We start from the raw sequence: 18,573 nt of genomic DNA, 5'->3' as shown, positions 1-18,573 counted from the left end.
CACAATCGGAATCCGTTACATGCATGCATGGTAGTGGGAGCAGCAGAAGGAGTGTGGATCAACTTTAAAGCTTTTAATGGATTGAGATTCCACACTTTCTCCGGCTTGAAACTTGATGAAAGAATAAGGAGATTTATTCGGCCCGGAAGGGAAGAACTTGTGGTTACTTATGAAGTTATGATGTTACTCATGATGTTACTATTTCCACATTCATTACATTTGTGGGAGTGAAGTGTACCAAGTATAGATAGGTACAATCACTAGCTACGATTTATTAATCATTTGACAAACATTTCGACATCCGAAGTTGAACCAATTCGTGATATCATATTTTTGGATCTCAATAGAGAAGTTTGGAATTCGCATCGTGGGATAAAAGAGGTAATGCTCCTTGTTCGTGTGTGTGAGTTAGTTAGTGTTACAATACAGATTATTCATGCGGTGGGTGTACTCACACTCAGATTCATATTCACCAAGACATATTGAACCTCTCAAGGTTGTTCTTGGTCGACTTCTATTAAGATCACGCTCAGAAATTGTTTGACGATTGGCGACTTATTCAGCACCTTGCATCTCATCAAAACCTTCTCCTACATTTCTGAATCTCACATTGGTTCTCACATTTACCATTTACGGGTCTCGACTCTTGCGGAATTGAGATCAAAAGGTGGTTGGGATTGAGGCTTTTTGCCAGTGTCATCTCTCCATATGCTTGGTGGCTCAATTCAATCAAATGAACTGGAATGCTGTTCTTGGCTCCCGAGGTCCATCGAGCAACCTTTGGAAGCACTTAATTGCATTCATTACATACTCTGTACACAGAAGAGGGACCTCCGAATTGATTCTGAAGTCGAGACATATATCCTCAACTTCAATGTTGAAATTTTTCCTCTCTTGCCAAGTCTTTCGCATTCAGACATACTCGATCGAAATAGGTAATGAAGTTTCATTATCTTATCAATGTCCAGTCGGCGGTCCCCGATTAGTATTGATACGTTGACCTTCATAGACCAAATATTGCAACACTGGCGGCAATGGTGGGGTATTCAAACTTCATTATTTTTTTCTGCAAAATTTCATCTTTAGTTTTGTACAACTGTACTTGTTTCACTGGATGTTACAGTTAGGAAGTATCTTCTTTGCATCTCATATTCCTTTGAAATGTCTCCTAGACCGCCAACATGTCTTCATCCCTTGATTGCTCGTCTACCCCCTCAAATTCGCTTCCTGCCCTACCCCGCAGTTAGGATCATATCCATTTTGATTTTCATCAATATCATTATTTGGGTGGCAGTGGCTATTGTTTTACGTTCCCATCCACTTCTATCTTCATCTGCTGTACTTTCATATACATTTGGTTTGAGACATGCTCTGTAAGTCCTGATTTCTGATTCTTCAAAACCATCTTTTACCTTATGATCATGTGATTCTCCATTTTGAAACTCCGACTCATCAAACCTAGTGATGCCGACCACATATCCGCCATCGATCTGATGACCCGTCGTCTCATCGCTTCCGGCTCTCCTCATACATCTCAGCCAGTGACAGTTGGTACTTGGTTCTCGCTAGGCCACTCCACTATCGTAATTATAACCTGTATCGTCGTTGCAGCCACTTCTGGCGCTCTTGAGTCACGCTTCAATACTTTTAGTAATATAGGTGGAATCATCGGCACCGGTGTATCTGCTGGTGTACTCATTATACTTGGAATTGGAAATGCATGGATTTTATGGAAATTGGTGGTTAAATTACGAGCAGTTCTGAGGGAAGAAGTTGATGGAGATGGAGGTGAGACGGGATTGGGTTTTGATGGCGGAGGAATTATGATGAGAGTTCTTCGAAGAGTTTTCAAAGTAATTGATCGTCCATGGAAAATGTACCCTCTGGGAGTATTGTTCGGACTGGGTTTTGATACCAGTAGTGAGATTGCAGTTCTGGGAATTGCATCTGTTGAGGGTGCTAAAGGAACCAATATTTGGCTGATATTGATATTTCCTGTTTTGTTTACTGGTATGATTGTTTACTTTTTTATCATTCGAATAACACTATATTACGGTATAGATATTTTCTGGGATGCATGGTACTAAGAAAATCAATAGCTGGCATGTGTCTAATCGACACCACCGACGGCGCACTAATGATGACGCTCTACACATCCACATCTCTCGCCCGCGACACAATAGCTATTCTCTACTACTCAATTGTCCTAACAGGTATTACAGTCCTCGTGGCTATTTGTATTGGAGTCATCCAATTACTCTCCTTAATAGCGAATTTCTCAACAGGACCTTTCTGGGATGGAGTTAATGCTGCAGGTGATCACTTCGATGTTATTGGGGGAGGTATCTGTGGAGCTTTTGTAGTTTTTGGAGGCGCAAGTGTATTACTCTATGGGCCATGGAGAAGATGGGTTGAGCAGGGGAGAGTTGGAAGAAGAGATGTAGGAAATGGAGAGACAGAGGTGGAATTGGGAGATTTGAGTAAGGAGGTTGAAACAAGAGTTGGAGATGAGAAGGATGTTGCGAGAATCACAGATAAAGCTGTTGAGGTAAAGTAGAAATGTTGATCAGAATATACATTAGATCTTTAGATTTGAATACATGCTGAAGTACATCTTCTGCGTTACCTGGGCATCTGGCTAATAAAGTCGGAGTAGATGAGGTTTTAGAGATAGAGCTATTGGGTGGGGTTGACTAAGCATTTCAACTTATCATTCTGAACTTTTCGACAACCGCATAATTACAACTCTCTTCATCCCATGTCTCAGTTGATACCAGCTCATACTTTTGTTTGGAAATTCATATGAGACGGTAATTTTGATAAATTTGATACGATGAATTTCAGATGAGAATGATATATATAACAGAGTTGTGGTACCTTTTTAGATTATATCTCTAATGTTTTACATGGGGTAAGCTGCAGCTATCATTGACGGAATGAAGCTCCGAAAGGTAGGTGGAGCAATAACGTCATTGAAACGACGTTCTTTGGAATGAGGGGCAAGGAGCTCTTTGACGTTGAAGCAAAGAAAGCATTTCTTATTTGTAAAATATGAGAAGTTTCAACACATCTACCCTAACACGGCATTAAGGTAGATTGCAATTAAATATGGCCGAACAAGATACACATGCTTCTCATTTTGGAGGCCATCCTATTCCTACTGAGAAAGTAACAGAGAAGGTATCGAAATGGAATTTGGCAAGTCTAGGTAAGCTTTCCTGCCCGTCGCTCAATTCAACAAAGAATCTTTCAATTGACGACCGATGATAGGCAAGGCATCTACAAACAATACTTCCAACTCTGCCGTCTCAGAACAAGATCGCTTTGGATCTAACTCTTCTATCATTCCACCATGGAATCCACAAGTTAACGCTACAGCAATTGGTCTACTCCAACGTAGTTTCCTTCCCGCTTTAACCACCAACACAACCCTCTCGATCATCTCATACACCATCGCTCGTCTCACCAACCGACTCGATCTCAAAGATATCCTCTGGCCCCTCGGTCCCCTCATCACTTCCTGGACCCTTGCACTCGAACGCCACAACTTCGACATCTCACAAACATGGACCCATCTCGCATATCCTCAAAAACTCATCATGGCAGGTCTCACAGCCTGGTCTCTCCGTCTCTTCTACCGCATCACATCGCGAGCTATCTCTCGCGGTGAAGATGACGCGCGCTATACTTCTTTACCGAAAACAAGAGACTTTTGGAACAAAACACTCTTTTCGACATTTCTGCCAGAAGCACTCGTACAATCTATCATTGCGCTTCCCTTTGCGATGAGTTTGGCGGCGCCTGAAGTGCTGATTGGAAATCAACCACTTCCTGGTAATCCTGGTTGGCAAGTGGCGAATGCGGCTGGGGTATTTCTTTTCACGACCGGATTTGCTTTGGAAGCGGGTGCGGATTGGCAGTTGGAGAGTCACAAGAAGGAACGAACGGTGGGATTATTGAGAGATGGTGTTTGGAGTATTGTTAGACATCCAAAGTATGTATTTTTCTTTGCCCTCTTCTTTCATTCTGTCGTTACGTGATTACTTAGTACAAAACTAACACGAATCTCCCTCCATAGCTATCTAGGAGATGCACTTATCCATGCCTCTTTCCCACTCATTCTTTATGGAGCAGGAATTTTCCATCCTCTCATGCTTTTAGCTCCTCTCGCGAACTATGCGTTCTTGAGATATGTAGGAGGAGATGGACAGAATGAGAAAAGTCAGGAAGAGAGATATGAGGAAGGAGATTTGAAAAAAGCAAAGGATTTGAAAAGTTACAAGATGGAGAAGAATAGTTTCTGGCCCCGTGTAGAGGAGTTGAAAAATGAATGGACTTGGATTGTTGTGGGTGCTGGAGTGGCAGGTGTGATTGGTGAGTGGGGAGTTAGAAAGTTTATGCAAGTGTGATGGTCAGGAGATGGTGGATGTTTTGAATGGGATTATGGTCGGTGAGGAGGTTTAGGATGGGAAGGATCTGGAGGAGATGGGACGTATGTGTAAGATTGTGTATGGAATTACGAGTAGTAGGTACTTGGCCTTTTTAATTGTTATTAGTAAAATAAATGGAGTAATGCAATATCTTATTGAATTTCTGTTTCTATTTACCTTCAAGAGAGATACTGAATCCGCACTCGTACCTAGGTAGGCAATTTGTATTTACATTTGTATTTGTATTTGCATATACATCTCGCGGAAACGTACATGCTGTATCCGTACCAGTACCTGTATTTGTATTTATATCTGCATATATATTACATGCATGTATATATGCACATATGCATATCTTCTTTCTTTTCCAATCCCTTAAGGTTCTTTCATGGACCGATGAGATTTTTTCTTTGAAGGTATCTAGTGAGTAAGTATCTAGGTATTTTGGGAGAAAAAAAATACTAGGTAGCTTTCACTTTAATTTACTTTTCTCTTACAAAGATTCTAAGATTCTAAGTTTCCAAGATTGTTCGGGTTGCGAAGTGAAGTGAAGTGAAGTTTACTTTGATTACCTAGGTACTTCACTGACTTTTCTTCACTTTACTTTAATTTACTTTCTTCATCTTTTCTCTCGGTAAATTGCTACCTAGATACCTGGACGTACCTAGGAGGTAGGTAGACCAAAGACCAAATACACCTGCATCGCACGCCTTTTTATTAGAATTCTACAAGCGGAGAAGAATCAACGAGTACGCATTTTCTACGTGGAGATACGTTTCAACTATTCAGCTATTCGGTTATTTGAGAAATCGAGAAATCGAGAAATCGATTGATCAAGAGATTGATTAATGGGAAATAAATTCATCACGTGGGGAATTGTAAGGATTGTTTTGTTTTGATATGTGTTGGTGAGAGGGGAGAGGGAAGGGGAATTTTGTGTGCGCGTGCGGTTTTGGGTTTACGAGATTGTGGATTGGAGATTGAGGGAGAGAAAGTGAGCGAAATCGAAGCAAACACACATCAACATCCACATTCCCAGATATCGAAATCTTTTCTCTATCGCAGAAAGAGACTAAAGACGGAGATAGAAATATAGATACACGATAAAGGAATTTGTGGTACTCTCCAGATCTGAATCTGGGTTTGGGTTTGGGTTTACGTTCGATTCTACATACTGGGGCGCAAGAATCGAAGAAAAGGAAATAGAGGAAAGAAAAGGGAGGAAAAAAAGGCAAGGAACTTTTCCGACGCGTTTCTTCATCGAAAGGAAAGGTGCATAAGGCGCGTAAGTTTCGCTTTTGTGAGGATACAATTATTAATCGTGAACGGGGCAAATCTCATTTCTCTACATTCAAGATTGTTTTTCGAGATAGTTTGGAAGACAGGAGAAAGAAAGAAAAAGAAAAAGAAGATTGATGGACGCGACGGAAGAAGAGGTTGCGAGACAATTGTTGAAGGAACAATTTGCGCAGGGTGAGAGGATTGGGAGAGAAGGGAGTGCAGAGGGTATGGATTTGCATGAGAGAGAGATGGGGAGTGGGAGTGGGAGTGTGGGTAGGGGGATTGGTGGATTGAATTTGAATGAGTTGGATGAGAAGGAGATGAGGAAGGAGAGGGGTGGCGGTGGAGTGGGGTTTACGGGATATGTGAATGCTGGGTTGGGGAATGGGAATGGGAGCGGGCGTGGAAGTGTGCAGTTTGGGGGAAGAGAATCGGGACTTGAAGAGAATGAAGTGGTTTTGGAGGGGCCGTTGTTGGCGTTGAGAGAGTGAGTTTCTTTACGTGCTTCTTTTGGTACCGTGCATCTGTTTGGGTTTCAAGATCAAATGGAGAGATTAATATGGAGTCAAGAAAAACAATTTTACGAAATTGAAGCTAACACGGTTCGATAGAGCTCTACTCGAAGGACGATTCTCAGACTTGACAATCTTCCATGGTGTGCGAGTATGGAATGCGCATAAAGTAGTCGTGTGCTCCCAATCGCCGGTTTTGGAGAGTATGATTGATAATACCGGAGTTTGCAATATGGTTGGTTTCTCTATCCTATTCCCCTCCTCCCCTTAAACACCAAACCACTAACTTCCCTCTTAGTTCGGCTCGCCGACCAAACCCAGTATCCTAAACCTCTCCTCTTTCCCCCTCGAATCTATCATCGCACTCCTAGAATACCTCTACACATCTGCCTACTCAATCCCCTCTCCTCCACCCAACACCTCACCCTCATCCTCCACCTATTTCTCCGGCCCCACCTACTCTCTCCCCCTCCACGAAGAAATCTTCTACCTCGCCTCACACCTACAAATCCCGGCATTGGAAACCCTCGCCGCAGTATCCTTCCGTCACACACTGCATACGCAAATCTCAGACCTAGATATCTATTTCGACTGCATCAAGCGGATATATGGGAAAACGACGACGAAGAATCCGGGATTGAGAAACGCGTTGGTGGAAGCGGCGGTGCAGGAATTAGAGGGAATGCTAGGGAATGAAGAGGTGAAGAGCAAGCTTTGGAGGGCGATGAGTGAGAATGGGGAGTTTTGGGAAGAGGTACTAAGAGCGTTGGGGAGGAGGACAGAAGTTAAAGTTAAGGAGGTGATTAGAGAGGTGAGGGTTCCGGTGGAGGTCGAGATGGAGAAGATTGTGGAGAGGGTTGTTGAGCGGGAAGTTTCAGGAGTAGCGAAGAAAAATGGAGATGGAGAGGAAGAGAGTGATGGAGAGGGGGACAAAGAATGGACTCTATGTCCGGATTGTGGGCCCAGAGATGAAGGAGAAGAATACGAGTTTAGATGCACCTGTAGGGTATGTGGGGTGGAGAGGATACTTAGCTTTTCTTAAATGCGTGTGCATTTGCATGTTACAGAGATATAAAGGGGATGAATGTAATTCGGGGGAGGGGGAAGGGGAGGGGGAAGGGCATAGCAACGCGTACATTAGCACTAGCACTAACACGCTTCATAAATTTAATTATGAGATAGTAATAAATAATGATTTTGCTGACACGGAGATCTGAGTTCTGAAGATTTAGGAGTAGCTTCGGATTTTAGCTCAGAATAAATTATATGACATGTATCGCGTGTAATTAATGAAGAGTCTGGAAATGATACGATGACGAACGATGTGCTGGATTGATGGAGAATCTTGATATAGGTATTTATCTGGAATCTGTCTGGTATCCAGTTGTTTTTAGTGTTTATAATCTAGGATCTCATACTCTTATACGAGCAAAATGGATAAGTATGCAAATATCAGTATCAACACCATCAAGACATCTAAACACCAAGATATCCATAACTACACAGATGCTCATTAACAATATGATCATTTCCTCACGCACACATGCAGAAACGCTATACCATAATCCCCCAATTACTATATCACATCAAATTTTTCTGAAGTTTGAATATATACCCCAACCCAAACAAACAGAAGAACAAAAAAAGCAGTATCAAAATCCGAACACATCAAACACAGTCCGATGATTACCTACCATCGGGTCTGAGCCGGTGTTGGTGATGTTATGCATGGAGTATGGAGGATGCATGTTAGTGAGGGGATGTAGAGATGAGATACAGAGATGAGATACAATACCAGGATTTATGAATAGGAGGAAGAAATGCACAGATTTGCTTAAGAAATGGTTCATTCATCTTTTACTTTCGAGATAAGTTTCCCGTTATCCAGATAGAGTATATTCACATATTCGTAGAACCGTGTGTGACATGTCATATTTCAGCACCTAGTTATCATACACGCTCCTTTATTTAGAAGCATGAAATATAAATTTTGAGTTGATGTTCATTCTAGAGACAAGATGAAGTTACTTCGGAGGTGCTTATCATTGAAAAGCTGCTGGATTTCTACGTTTTCTCGTATTAGAGATTTGTAACCCGCTTCTTACAGATGCTGGAGATAAATTCCCAGAAATGCATATGATTTTTCGTACAAATTATACTTAGGAGATACCTATTATAGCCTTAAGTTTTCTTTCACCTCTCCCCTCTCGTAAATAAACAGACATTGTAATTAAACATACTTTTGAGATATATCTACCCATAAATGATATCAATAGATAATATAGACACGAGTATAGAATCAAGTCTGGGGTTTCCCAGGGAAAAGGATCATTCTGAGACTATAGCTGTGAATATGGGTGTGCTATTGAAGTCTAACATCACTTGATGATTTTGCCGTCACTCTGGGAGATCGAGGCTTAAAGTGTGGAATTGGTTGTCCGATACGATAACTCGCAAGTTACAGTATGCTATGATGCACACCATATACATAAACCTGCTATATTATTACCTAAGATCTCCTAGTCAATCGGTCCACAAGGACTCCGGACAAGCAATTGCCTCAAGTTGAATTTCCATAGACTGTTGATTTGTATTCTGATCCTTTCTCGGCGAGCGACTTGTCCTTGCGAGGTTCAAAAAACTAATTCACGTCATACTTTGTTCATAGCCGTATTCTTAGTTTGAGGATTAATTTAGTGGTATAGATTTTATACATAATGAACCCTCTTTCGTGGCTCTCATGATCATCGACGTCCTGTTTACGGCATCTTCACTCCCCAGGGACGAACAAAGTGGGTCATCTGGATTAAATGCTGCGCGGATGAGATAGATTTGTAGTTGATTTTCTCGTGGCCTGGTATACAGAGAACAAATATATGAGGAAGATTGGTGTATTGAATGAGTATCTTGTGATGCCTAGAAGCATTGATTGCTAGATCGCTTGCTTCTTTTAAAAAATAGAGTGGAGAGAAATACTTTTGATGCGGCGGTTCAGACGGCATTTGAGGGAGATTCGAGGGGCAGAGAGCATTTAGAGATATCGAATGCTTTTTTGTGCCAAAGGGTAGATGCTGAAGGGATTATTTGTATACAAACATGAGCTTTTAAGGGCCGGAAGAAGCTGGTTAAGGGGGTGAGATGGCTCTTGCTTGGGCGACTCGATATAAAGCCACCATACTGTTGGGTATGTTTTGAGTCCATCATCTGTCATCTCAAAGCAATGGCTCAGCCCCTACCTCTGTGCTTCTTCATGATTCTTCAATCTTTTCCCACATCTCGAAGACATATTTTACGCCGCCTTCCTCCTTCACCCCTTCTGCCGCCTCCCCTTCCCCGGTCCATTCTCGAAGTGCTTGAGTATCCGTCCTTCTCCATCCATTACCGGTTCCGTCCTCATTCAATTGAACCGGGAAATACGTATCGCATTCAAAATCATCCATTATTCTGGTCAATAATATCCTCTTCGCTTCCTTCAATTCTAGTGAGGCTTTATAGATTTGTCCTCCACCAATTATGAAAACTCTGTCGATCTCCTTTTCATCATCATTATTCAAGTCTTTCGCTTGACTCCTCGATCCGAGTTTCTCGAGTACATTCGTTAAACTTGTTGCGGCATGTGCATCAGGACCGAGGTCAACGTCCGAGGGATCAGAGGTTTGTGTTCGACTAATCATATAATTTGCTCGGCTTGCGAGAGGTCGGAACTTAGGAGGAATTGATTCCCAGGTTTTGCGCCCCATCACTACTGCGTTTGTTTTCTGTTCAAAAATCCCACTAGGTCAGTTTAAGTCATTCTATGCTACTTCTCGAACTGTTCCAACCATAGGCCCTGGCTCCGAGAAGAGTATTCAGAATACTATAGCTCGACCTTTCCTTCTACATCTCTATTGGAGAATGTAGAAGGGCGCGAATTCAAGGAATTTGCTCCGATCCTCCATCTGTGAGTGATGTAAAGCTATACAGAAATGTTCACATTATAGCATGTATTGCTAGGCAGGCATAAAGAATGGTAGAGCAGATGACCAATGAAATCAGGCAATACATACCCCAGTACCAGCCCTCTTGGTAACTCTCGCAAAATAAGCCATTTCCTTTCTCAATCCTGTCCATGGAAGCCCGCCTCCTTTACCCACTCCCATCTTATTTGTCGCAGCGACGATGAGGGTGAACTCTTTAATAGGAGCCATAGTTGATATGTTGGAATTGGTGGACATCTTGGGTTCACGAAACAATGATAGCAACTATTAATAGAGGGGTTGGAGGGGTAAAATTACGAAGTCTGGGGAAATTTGTGCACGGACTAAAAATGCTTGTAGTAATTTATTACTAAGCTTACATTGTGACCACCAGTGGGTGCACGGACTCACAGAATAGTCTGTATAACTTCTAAAAACCCAAAATGAGATAACATAATTTATCAGTGCATATACTATATCAATATATACACTATGAATTTTATATACAAAATATATCTATATATAATTGTATACTTTTTATTATTATTAATATAATTAGATTTTTTAAGGAAATTATTATATTTGTTTATATAAATAATATAAAAATCGAATTATTTTTCAAAAATTTGAATTAAAATAAAAGTTATTATTAAAATAGTTTTTTTGTAATAAAAATCGTAACAATTTCAATTTTTCTAGAAATATAATAGGAATATTTAATATAGTTTATTAGTGCGTGTATTATATTAGTACATACATTATTTCAAAATATATCTAAATTAATCTTTTTTCAATATTTATATTTTAATAACGAATCATTATTTTTTTCAAAAAAAAATATATTAAATAATAATAAAAATAAAATATTTAGAAATCTAAATTTTATATAAATATTCCTATTATATTTCTAGAAAAATTGAAATTATCATGATTTTCGTTATAAAAAAACTATTTTAATAATAACTTTTATTTTAATTCAAATTTTTGAAAAACAATTCGATTTTCATATTATTTATATAAATAAATATAATAATTTCCTTAAAAAATCTAATTATATTAATAAATAAAGGAAGTATACAATTATATATAGATATATTTTATATATAAATTCGTGATACACATATTGATATAATATATACACTGATAAGCTACGTTATATAAAATTTAGATTTCTAAATATTTTATTTTTATTATTATTTAATATATTTTTTTTTTGAAAATAATAATAATTCATTATTAAAATACAAATATTGAAAAAAGATTAATTTAGGTGTATTTTGAAGTGGTGTATATACTGATATAGTACACGCACTGATAAACTACGTTAATATTATAATTAAATAATTAATAACTATTATAATTCCAATTATATACATTTCCCATTAATATTAATAAGAATTCTATATCTACTAAATAATTTGATATATCTTTTTTGAATTTTTTTCTATATAATCTTATTCTATTCGTTCTATATAATCTCCTTTAATTTTTTCAATATTATCTATTATCTTTTTCAAATTTATTACTTTAATATATTCCAAATATTTTCTATTAAATTCAGATTAAATAAATTAAAAAAATAAAATAGATTTTCAATATTATATATATCTTTAAGCTTTTATATAAAACTATATTTAAAGAATCTATAAGAATTATTATTATTCTTTATTAAAAGCTATTTATATATAGAATCTTTTATTCATAATTTTTTAATAGCTTTTATATAAACAAAGAATAATTGTTTTATATAATATTTTTATATTATAATATTACCTTGAAGCTTAATATCCTTAGGATATAGTTTTATTACTTTTCTATATATAAACTCTTTCCTTATATTCTTTAGGATTTTCAATCTTGAATTATTTTTAGATTTAAATATAAATATTAATTTATTTATATATTCCTTTTATTATAATAAAATTCAAGTTTTTTTAGCTTTTTTTTTAAAAGAAATCTATATTCTATAATAAATTTTGTTACCTTCTAATAAAGAATATTCTATTATATTTTCTAATTTATATTGAATTCTAATTTCTTTTAAAATCTTTTCTTTCCTTATAAAACAGAATTTATATATATTTTTATTTATATATAATATATTTTTAAAATCCTTTTATAATATTATATTTATAAATATTATTAAAAATAGTATATTTTCTATAATTTGTATTAATAAAAAGCTTTTCTAAATAAACAATTTTGTAATACTAATCTTGATTTATAAATCTCTTCAAATTTTTCTATAAAGAATATTATTTTATCTCTAATTAAAAATATTCAATTATTACTTTATAAATTTTAATTTATAATTTATTTCAAAAAAATAAAATAAGTATCTTACAAATATCTTTATCAATTAATATAAATTCCCCTAAATCTTTTGAAAACTTATAAATCTATTTATATATATTTCTTTTTAATAAATCTCTTTTTTGAAATTATTAATAAATTATAGATTTTGATATATCTAATTAAATTGAAATAAAATATATACTTTTTTTTATATAATATTAATCGAATTCTTTATAAAATATTAATTTTATTAATACATTATATTTTCTATATAATTTTCTATTAATAAAAATAAACTTATATTTAATTAATTATATATTTAATAGTATTTCAAAATTGAATTGATTGTTTATAATTTGAATTGTTTATTTTAAGGGTATTTTCAAAAAAGCGCGTGTTCCGTCAGTTCGTGCACCCACTGGTGAACGACCTCCGAAAAAGAGTGATTAATACAATTGCGAATTTCTCTTTCCAGACTTAGCTTCCAACATTCCAATGCTTCCTCGTAATATTTTGGCATTTTTTTGTATCGTACCAACTGGTTTCGAATGGATATAGCTTCTCATCTCTTCCGACGGCCTTGTATGCTTCCACTTCGTTCTTTCTTCTTCGTTGACATTTTCGCTATTTCTGTTCGCAGGGAGTTCTGTGAATATTATATTTTGAGGCTGAAGAGGGCACTGTTATTGATTAGTATCTGCTGGCTCCAGTCTGTCATTTCAGAATGTAAGAAACTGAACTTACGCTTGGTGCATCCGCGCAAAATCTACATCTTGAGTTTTCAAGAAGAGTTTCACCAGAAAACTTCTGCTCAAGAAGGTCTGTTGAATAGTACACTATGCTCATATACTGCAATATTGTCTGTTGCTGATTAGCATCTTTCTCGGTCAGCCAGCTCTCACTATGATCATGGACTCACCTGCTTCTTCACCAGAGCCGCGATCACCTATGATGAGTTAGTTTCTTTCCTGCAGAAAATGAATGAATGATGAACTTGCATTTGTACACTCTCTGCGATTCTGTATCTTACAGCCCGTACACAAGCACATTGAATTGCCTTCCCTGAGCTTTTAGCCATTAGCCTCTTCTCGATGAAAAGTATCTGGTTACCACCTGTGAAAATCCAACATACTTTAAGATGTTCAGCAACAACTTTCCCTCTGCCGTATTTATCAAGAAAAAACCGATATCATTTCGTTTGTCTCCAATTTCTTGAAGCTCATGCGCCGTTTTCCTTTTGACCGATCTTGATTCATTGTCATCTTTCAAAGATCTTTTCAACTTCTTGTCCTTTACAACTCCATTTGCCATGATCGAATTTGAAGTTGGGCTTACTAACGCAAGTGTATTCGGTAATAGAAGGTATAGATTCGAAATGATACACGCATAGAAATCGATGCAAGGTCACACAAATTATATAATGTTTGAAACGGTTGAAAGACGTAAGACACAATCTTCGAATATCCTTTACATCATCTTAAATCAACACCACCTTCAAGCTAGAAAGACTAGCTCATGCATCGTTCCTTCTTTTCACAGTCTTGTACGGCCACATGATTTCATTCCTCTTTCATCGAGCTCTTGTTGTATCTTCAATTTGCAGACAGCCCAAAACAATCCAGATATTGAAGCAGGAAGTCACGACCTACTCTATATTAGATTTACTATCCCAGCAATCGTAACATAGAAGTTGGTGATAATTGTTTTAAAAGCGCTGGTATAATCTTCCAGTATAGGCCTCCAAACATGAATTTAATTGACCAGACCACGACCACCATCTAGTATATGAACAAATTGAGAAAAAGCATTCAAAAAATCAGGACTAAACATCTCAACCAACTGACTATCGAATTTTCAGCAGTAACCATCGCCATTCGTGAGAAGACCTGAGACCCCTCGCACCTTTGATAAAGAGCGCATAAATAAGCGAGCTATCCTTCACTGCCTATGTGGGTAGGTAAGCAGAAGTCACAGGACATTGTGAGCAGAACATTGTCATGACCAATTCCGGACCTTCTCTTGTAAAAGTCGGAAGACAAGGTATGATAGCGATCTTCCATAATTTCAATTTAATCAAACGTTAACGCTCTGCGATACTCAAAATAAACTTACCTCTTTGAAGTTCCGAAAATCACAGCCATACCAACCTACTACAGACACCTCGCTTGGTCGCATGATACATCATTAATCTGTGCAAATCATCATAGCCAATCTTGTGCCAGCCCTACACCTACCTGCATAGGTGTAAAGTGGAGGCTCTTTCGTTAAAATGGGGAAGTAGATTCAGACTTGTAGATTCGTGATGGCAAGTCCGTGATAAATTTCCAAAATGTCTATGATGAGCTTAAGAAGTGGAAAACGGCCAATTAGAGGATCGCGAACGACTGACGAATTACTTACAGTCATAGCTATTGATAATTAGATAAGTGTAAGGTGTTGGAAGAGGGGACTATAACTAGGCAATGTAGCAGTATATATTGATTTAAAGTTCTTTTCATCAGACTGTATTCCCATTACCTCTCTGTAGTTTTCTTCTCAAACTAATAATATGGCGATACATTCACGCTAAATTAAACAACAATTCGCAGATGAAAGTATGAAGACGAGAGGAAATGCTCCCTACAGATTCCAGCACATCCTCAAATGCTTTCACTTGGTGGAAGCGGAGCGCTGAGAACTGATGATGATCAACGGCCATAACCAATCTTTTAATTGCAAATATTAATGTTCCAGTTTATAACTTTGAAGTCTCTGTCGGGTATAATATCTTCCCAAAAATTGACAGCAACAAATCCCTAAAACCTCACCATGTTGCTCTGCCAAACCAGTACTCCAAGAAAGTGCCACCCCATATCCGTACCTGCTTCACCATCATGTATATCTAACTATGTAGAATCCCATCCCTTCCTATCACGACTTCCCTCTCAATACATATCCTCCGCTCCTTCTCTCCCTCCCTCCCCCAAACACCCTTTCTAACATTCAAAACTCCAAACTCACGCTCTTCTCTTTCCTCTCACATCCACCAATCTTTTCACAAGCTCCCGAGCAAGTAGATCCTTCAGGTCTCTTTAGACTTGGGGATAATTCCTCCTCACTAGCATGTGCAGTCTCATGGTCCCGAGCACTCGGTGATGTAACGAGTCGAGTTCGTAATTTAGATGAGCAGACTTTAGAAGGGAGCTTCTTGCTGGTGGGTCTAGTCATTTCGTTTTTGATTCTGGGAATTTTAGCAATGGTATGAGATAATGTTGCTGTTTTGATATCTGGGGGTAGAAAAGGGTGTATTACTGTTGAGGCATGATAAAATATGTGACGGAGTAAATCTGACTTGTAGATAAGATCGATGGATGTTGTCTAATTCAATTGTTAGTTTATGAATATTATGCAACATGAAGATATAACAGTCCATCTGTATGGCAATAACTGCAGGGTATATACCTATTAATGGCGAGTTCTTTTCTGAAAAGTCGTCGTTCAACAGGTCAACACAAAATACCGAGAGAAAGTGAAATCATTACGATTAGGATAGGGAATACTCATCCTTTTCATTTGGCAACTAGAAATCATCTCGCCGGTGGCAGGGAGCGACTGGAAGCCCCAAGATAATATCGATCGACAAATGTGTCAAAGTGGCGTGATTTATTCGTAATGTGGCATGTTATCGTCGAATGTGTTTGTACCGGCAACAAATGTAGTACGAGATAAAATGAGATGGGAATTGGATGATGCGTTGTATTCTGGGGTATCTAGACATGGGTATTATCTTTGGAAGGGTGGTATCAAACTCGGGGAAAGGGGGAGACGGTGGGTGCCGTGCAACACCATTCACCAAGAGTACATTGACGATATTTCTTTCGGGATGACTGGTAAAATTAACAATTAGACATTACAAATTATTCATGGTTCAAAAAAAAACGTAGTCATATCCATCAATCTGACGAGATAAGAGTACGTAGTTGTCTTCCATCAGACAATGAATTATATCCAACCGACCGATCTTACACATACTCTTGCATCTTTCCAACCAAGCATATTGCGTATAGGATGTGTTGCCGTCGTATATGATTGATTCCTTGGTAGAAGCCTATCAAAGTATCAGTATTCACCATTAATAACGTCAAGGAACCTGAACTCACCAGGCCGCGAAGGATCATATAGAATTCTTAATCAGAATCAAAATCAGGGTCATCAAGTGAGTCATGTTGGGGCTCGTAGAAGTTGGCCTGATCTATGACCCATTGCTCGTACAATTTGTAGAGCAAACCCCACTGCGGACTCTCTCTCAATGCAAAATCTTGTTCCTTGATCTTCTCATTCCACCTATCAATTGTTGCGTTTTTCTCTGTCTTGGAGAAGACAGGTGCTTGGAGACGAATCCAACGCTCGAGAAACATGAGGCATTCAAGAGAAGCCAAATGGGAGTCACCGGCTGGCAGTTTGCCGTAGATGGGATTGCGAGCTTCGATCAATTTTGCGTATTTTGATAACGATATCTTAAGGTCTATTACGTAGGGAACATTGCCTGAAGCAGCATGAGCTGCAAGAATGTTCTCAAATTTGTCCGGACTCTTTGTGTATATTTTCATTTCCTCCTCTGTCAATCCATACCCATTCTTCGGAATGTTGGCTTTACGGTGGCTCAGTTCTAGATCTTGAAATCTTCGCTTTCTGTAAAAATAATGTTAGCAAAATTGATTGAGAGGTATGGTGCTTCAGACTCAGCATACTTACTCATGGTTCAAGGCTTCAACAGGGGAGGTGCTAAAAAGCTTGATAGTGCCTTTCCTAGGAATGGAGGTGCTAAAGAGCTTGATAGTGCCTTTCCTAGAAATTGATGTTAGTCGAGTCAAGTTTGCTTTGCGAGACTGCGAATTCGAGATATGCATACGCATCTATAGCCGTTTTGAACTCTGGATGCGCTCTTGCATTCGACTCCTCCAATTCCATAGTCCCTGGCAACCTGGTTCTGGGTCTGTCAGGCGGTGCCAAGGAGCCAAGGAACGACATTCTCGATGTTATTGATAGATAGACGAGAAGATGATCAAATAAGAGGTTAGATCGAAAGTGTTTGATATGATGGAATTTGCTGTGATATTGTCACTCAGACAAGTTGTGGCTGGATGTATATTATGTGATATGAAGTATATGTTGAAAATTATGATAAGAGACTAAATCCTGTCGACAATGAATTGCACACCGTGCATATTGAGCCAGTTGAGGCAGAGCGTGCTTAATTTGACGTCTAAACAAGTCTTCTGTTTCCAAAATACTGTGTTGAGACGTAGGGTTATAGAGCAAAGGTGGTAGAGATGGAGGAAGTGAAGAATTATTGTGGGACCCCTTTTTGTATAAATATTTTGCGAGATAAACAGAGCTAAAGATGATAGCGTAGCCAACTAATTTTCAAGCAAATGTTCTCTTGGGAAGAGAGTACCATCTTTTATGCTATTGGAAACCGTAGTAATAACAGCTTTTTTGATATAGAAAGAAAGTGGGAGCGGATGTGTTTGTAAGACAATTCGGTATGAGTCTTCAAAATTTGAGAATGTTGATTTCTGACTTTCTTACACGATACGGTGCAAAGATTTCTATACGAGGCATCGTATATTTGTTGAGACCTACAATACCTACGTGACTAATAGATGTGGCTGGTTAAGAAGCAAATTATCATGAATGTGATGTGCATCGAAGACTTGCTTCAACTTGCTGTTCGAAGATATTTTAGCCGAAGACACTGAGATTGCGTGCATCACAGAAGGATCGAATCGAGCAGAATATAGGTATGATTCTTTTGGTAGACAGGATAGTCTTGTAAAGTGTTGTGCGGCTTCATTTATTCAAACTTTGTTGGTGAGTAGTTTACACCTGGATAATACTCTGTGATATTATGTTTTGCTGCCGAGCTAGAAACAGAGATTGATATAGTAATGGCAGCTGGAAACTGTTTTCATTTTGACAGCCCTCGTGGGCCAGTGGTATACTGTATCATGTATATCAAGATCAGTATTTCAGCAATTTCGCACTTCCAGCGAGATTCAATCTTGACATCGGAATTGAGTAACATATACGACTATGTTTTTGAAGATATTCCTCTTT

At 38.1% G+C, this 18,573-nt stretch overlaps 7 protein-coding genes across 7 annotated transcripts; 3 read left to right on the top strand and 4 right to left on the bottom strand.

Moving 5' to 3' along the window:
- Window positions 1-1,161: 1,161 nt before the first annotated feature.
- Window positions 1,162-2,557, top strand: EAE97_008168 (uncharacterized protein; the record flags this gene model as incomplete). The annotated part of the gene is made up of 3 exons (XM_038878682.1): window positions 1,162-1,373; window positions 1,463-2,010; window positions 2,100-2,557. 3 exons carry the CDS (start codon window positions 1,162-1,164, stop codon window positions 2,555-2,557), a joined length of 1,218 nt encoding a protein of 405 aa, XP_038730362.1.
- Window positions 2,558-3,108: 551 nt separating this feature from the next.
- On the top strand, window positions 3,109-4,409 carry EAE97_008167 (uncharacterized protein; the record flags this gene model as incomplete). The annotated part of the gene is made up of 3 exons (XM_038878681.1): window positions 3,109-3,208; window positions 3,271-3,994; window positions 4,079-4,409. The coding sequence occupies 3 exons, from the start codon at window positions 3,109-3,111 to the stop codon at window positions 4,407-4,409; spliced, it is 1,155 nt and encodes a 384-aa protein (XP_038730361.1).
- Window positions 4,410-5,845: 1,436 nt separating this feature from the next.
- EAE97_008166 (uncharacterized protein) lies at window positions 5,846-7,265 on the top strand (the record flags this gene model as incomplete). Its single annotated transcript, XM_038878680.1, has 3 exons — window positions 5,846-6,198; window positions 6,323-6,458; window positions 6,522-7,265. 3 exons carry the CDS (start codon window positions 5,846-5,848, stop codon window positions 7,263-7,265), a joined length of 1,233 nt encoding a protein of 410 aa, XP_038730360.1.
- A 2,206-nt stretch (window positions 7,266-9,471) lies between these two features.
- On the bottom strand, window positions 9,472-10,437 carry EAE97_008165 (uncharacterized protein; the record flags this gene model as incomplete). The annotated part of the gene is made up of 2 exons (XM_038878679.1): window positions 9,472-9,981; window positions 10,270-10,437. The coding sequence occupies 2 exons, from the start codon at window positions 10,435-10,437 to the stop codon at window positions 9,472-9,474; spliced, it is 678 nt and encodes a 225-aa protein (XP_038730359.1).
- Window positions 10,438-13,285: 2,848 nt separating this feature from the next.
- Window positions 13,286-13,785, bottom strand: EAE97_008164 (uncharacterized protein; the record flags this gene model as incomplete). The annotated part of the gene is made up of 4 exons (XM_038878678.1): window positions 13,286-13,335; window positions 13,394-13,420; window positions 13,505-13,536; window positions 13,607-13,785. The coding sequence occupies 4 exons, from the start codon at window positions 13,783-13,785 to the stop codon at window positions 13,286-13,288; spliced, it is 288 nt and encodes a 95-aa protein (XP_038730358.1).
- Window positions 13,786-15,456: 1,671 nt separating this feature from the next.
- On the bottom strand, window positions 15,457-15,681 carry EAE97_008163 (uncharacterized protein; the record flags this gene model as incomplete). Its single annotated transcript, XM_038878677.1, has 1 exon — window positions 15,457-15,681. The coding sequence occupies one exon, from the start codon at window positions 15,679-15,681 to the stop codon at window positions 15,457-15,459; it is 225 nt and encodes a 74-aa protein (XP_038730357.1).
- Window positions 15,682-16,640: 959 nt separating this feature from the next.
- On the bottom strand, window positions 16,641-17,484 carry EAE97_008162 (uncharacterized protein; the record flags this gene model as incomplete). The annotated part of the gene is made up of 3 exons (XM_038878676.1): window positions 16,641-17,145; window positions 17,209-17,301; window positions 17,366-17,484. The coding sequence occupies 3 exons, from the start codon at window positions 17,482-17,484 to the stop codon at window positions 16,641-16,643; spliced, it is 717 nt and encodes a 238-aa protein (XP_038730356.1).
- Window positions 17,485-18,573: the final 1,089 nt, after the last annotated feature.

Source organism: Botrytis byssoidea (assembly GCF_014898295.1).
Source record: "Botrytis byssoidea strain MUCL 94 chromosome Unknown BBYS_017, whole genome shotgun sequence".
Classification (NCBI taxonomy): Eukaryota; Fungi; Ascomycota; class Leotiomycetes; order Helotiales; family Sclerotiniaceae; genus Botrytis; species Botrytis byssoidea.
Note: the sequence above shows the minus strand (reverse complement) of the source record. Positions and strands in the feature narration are given on the sequence as shown.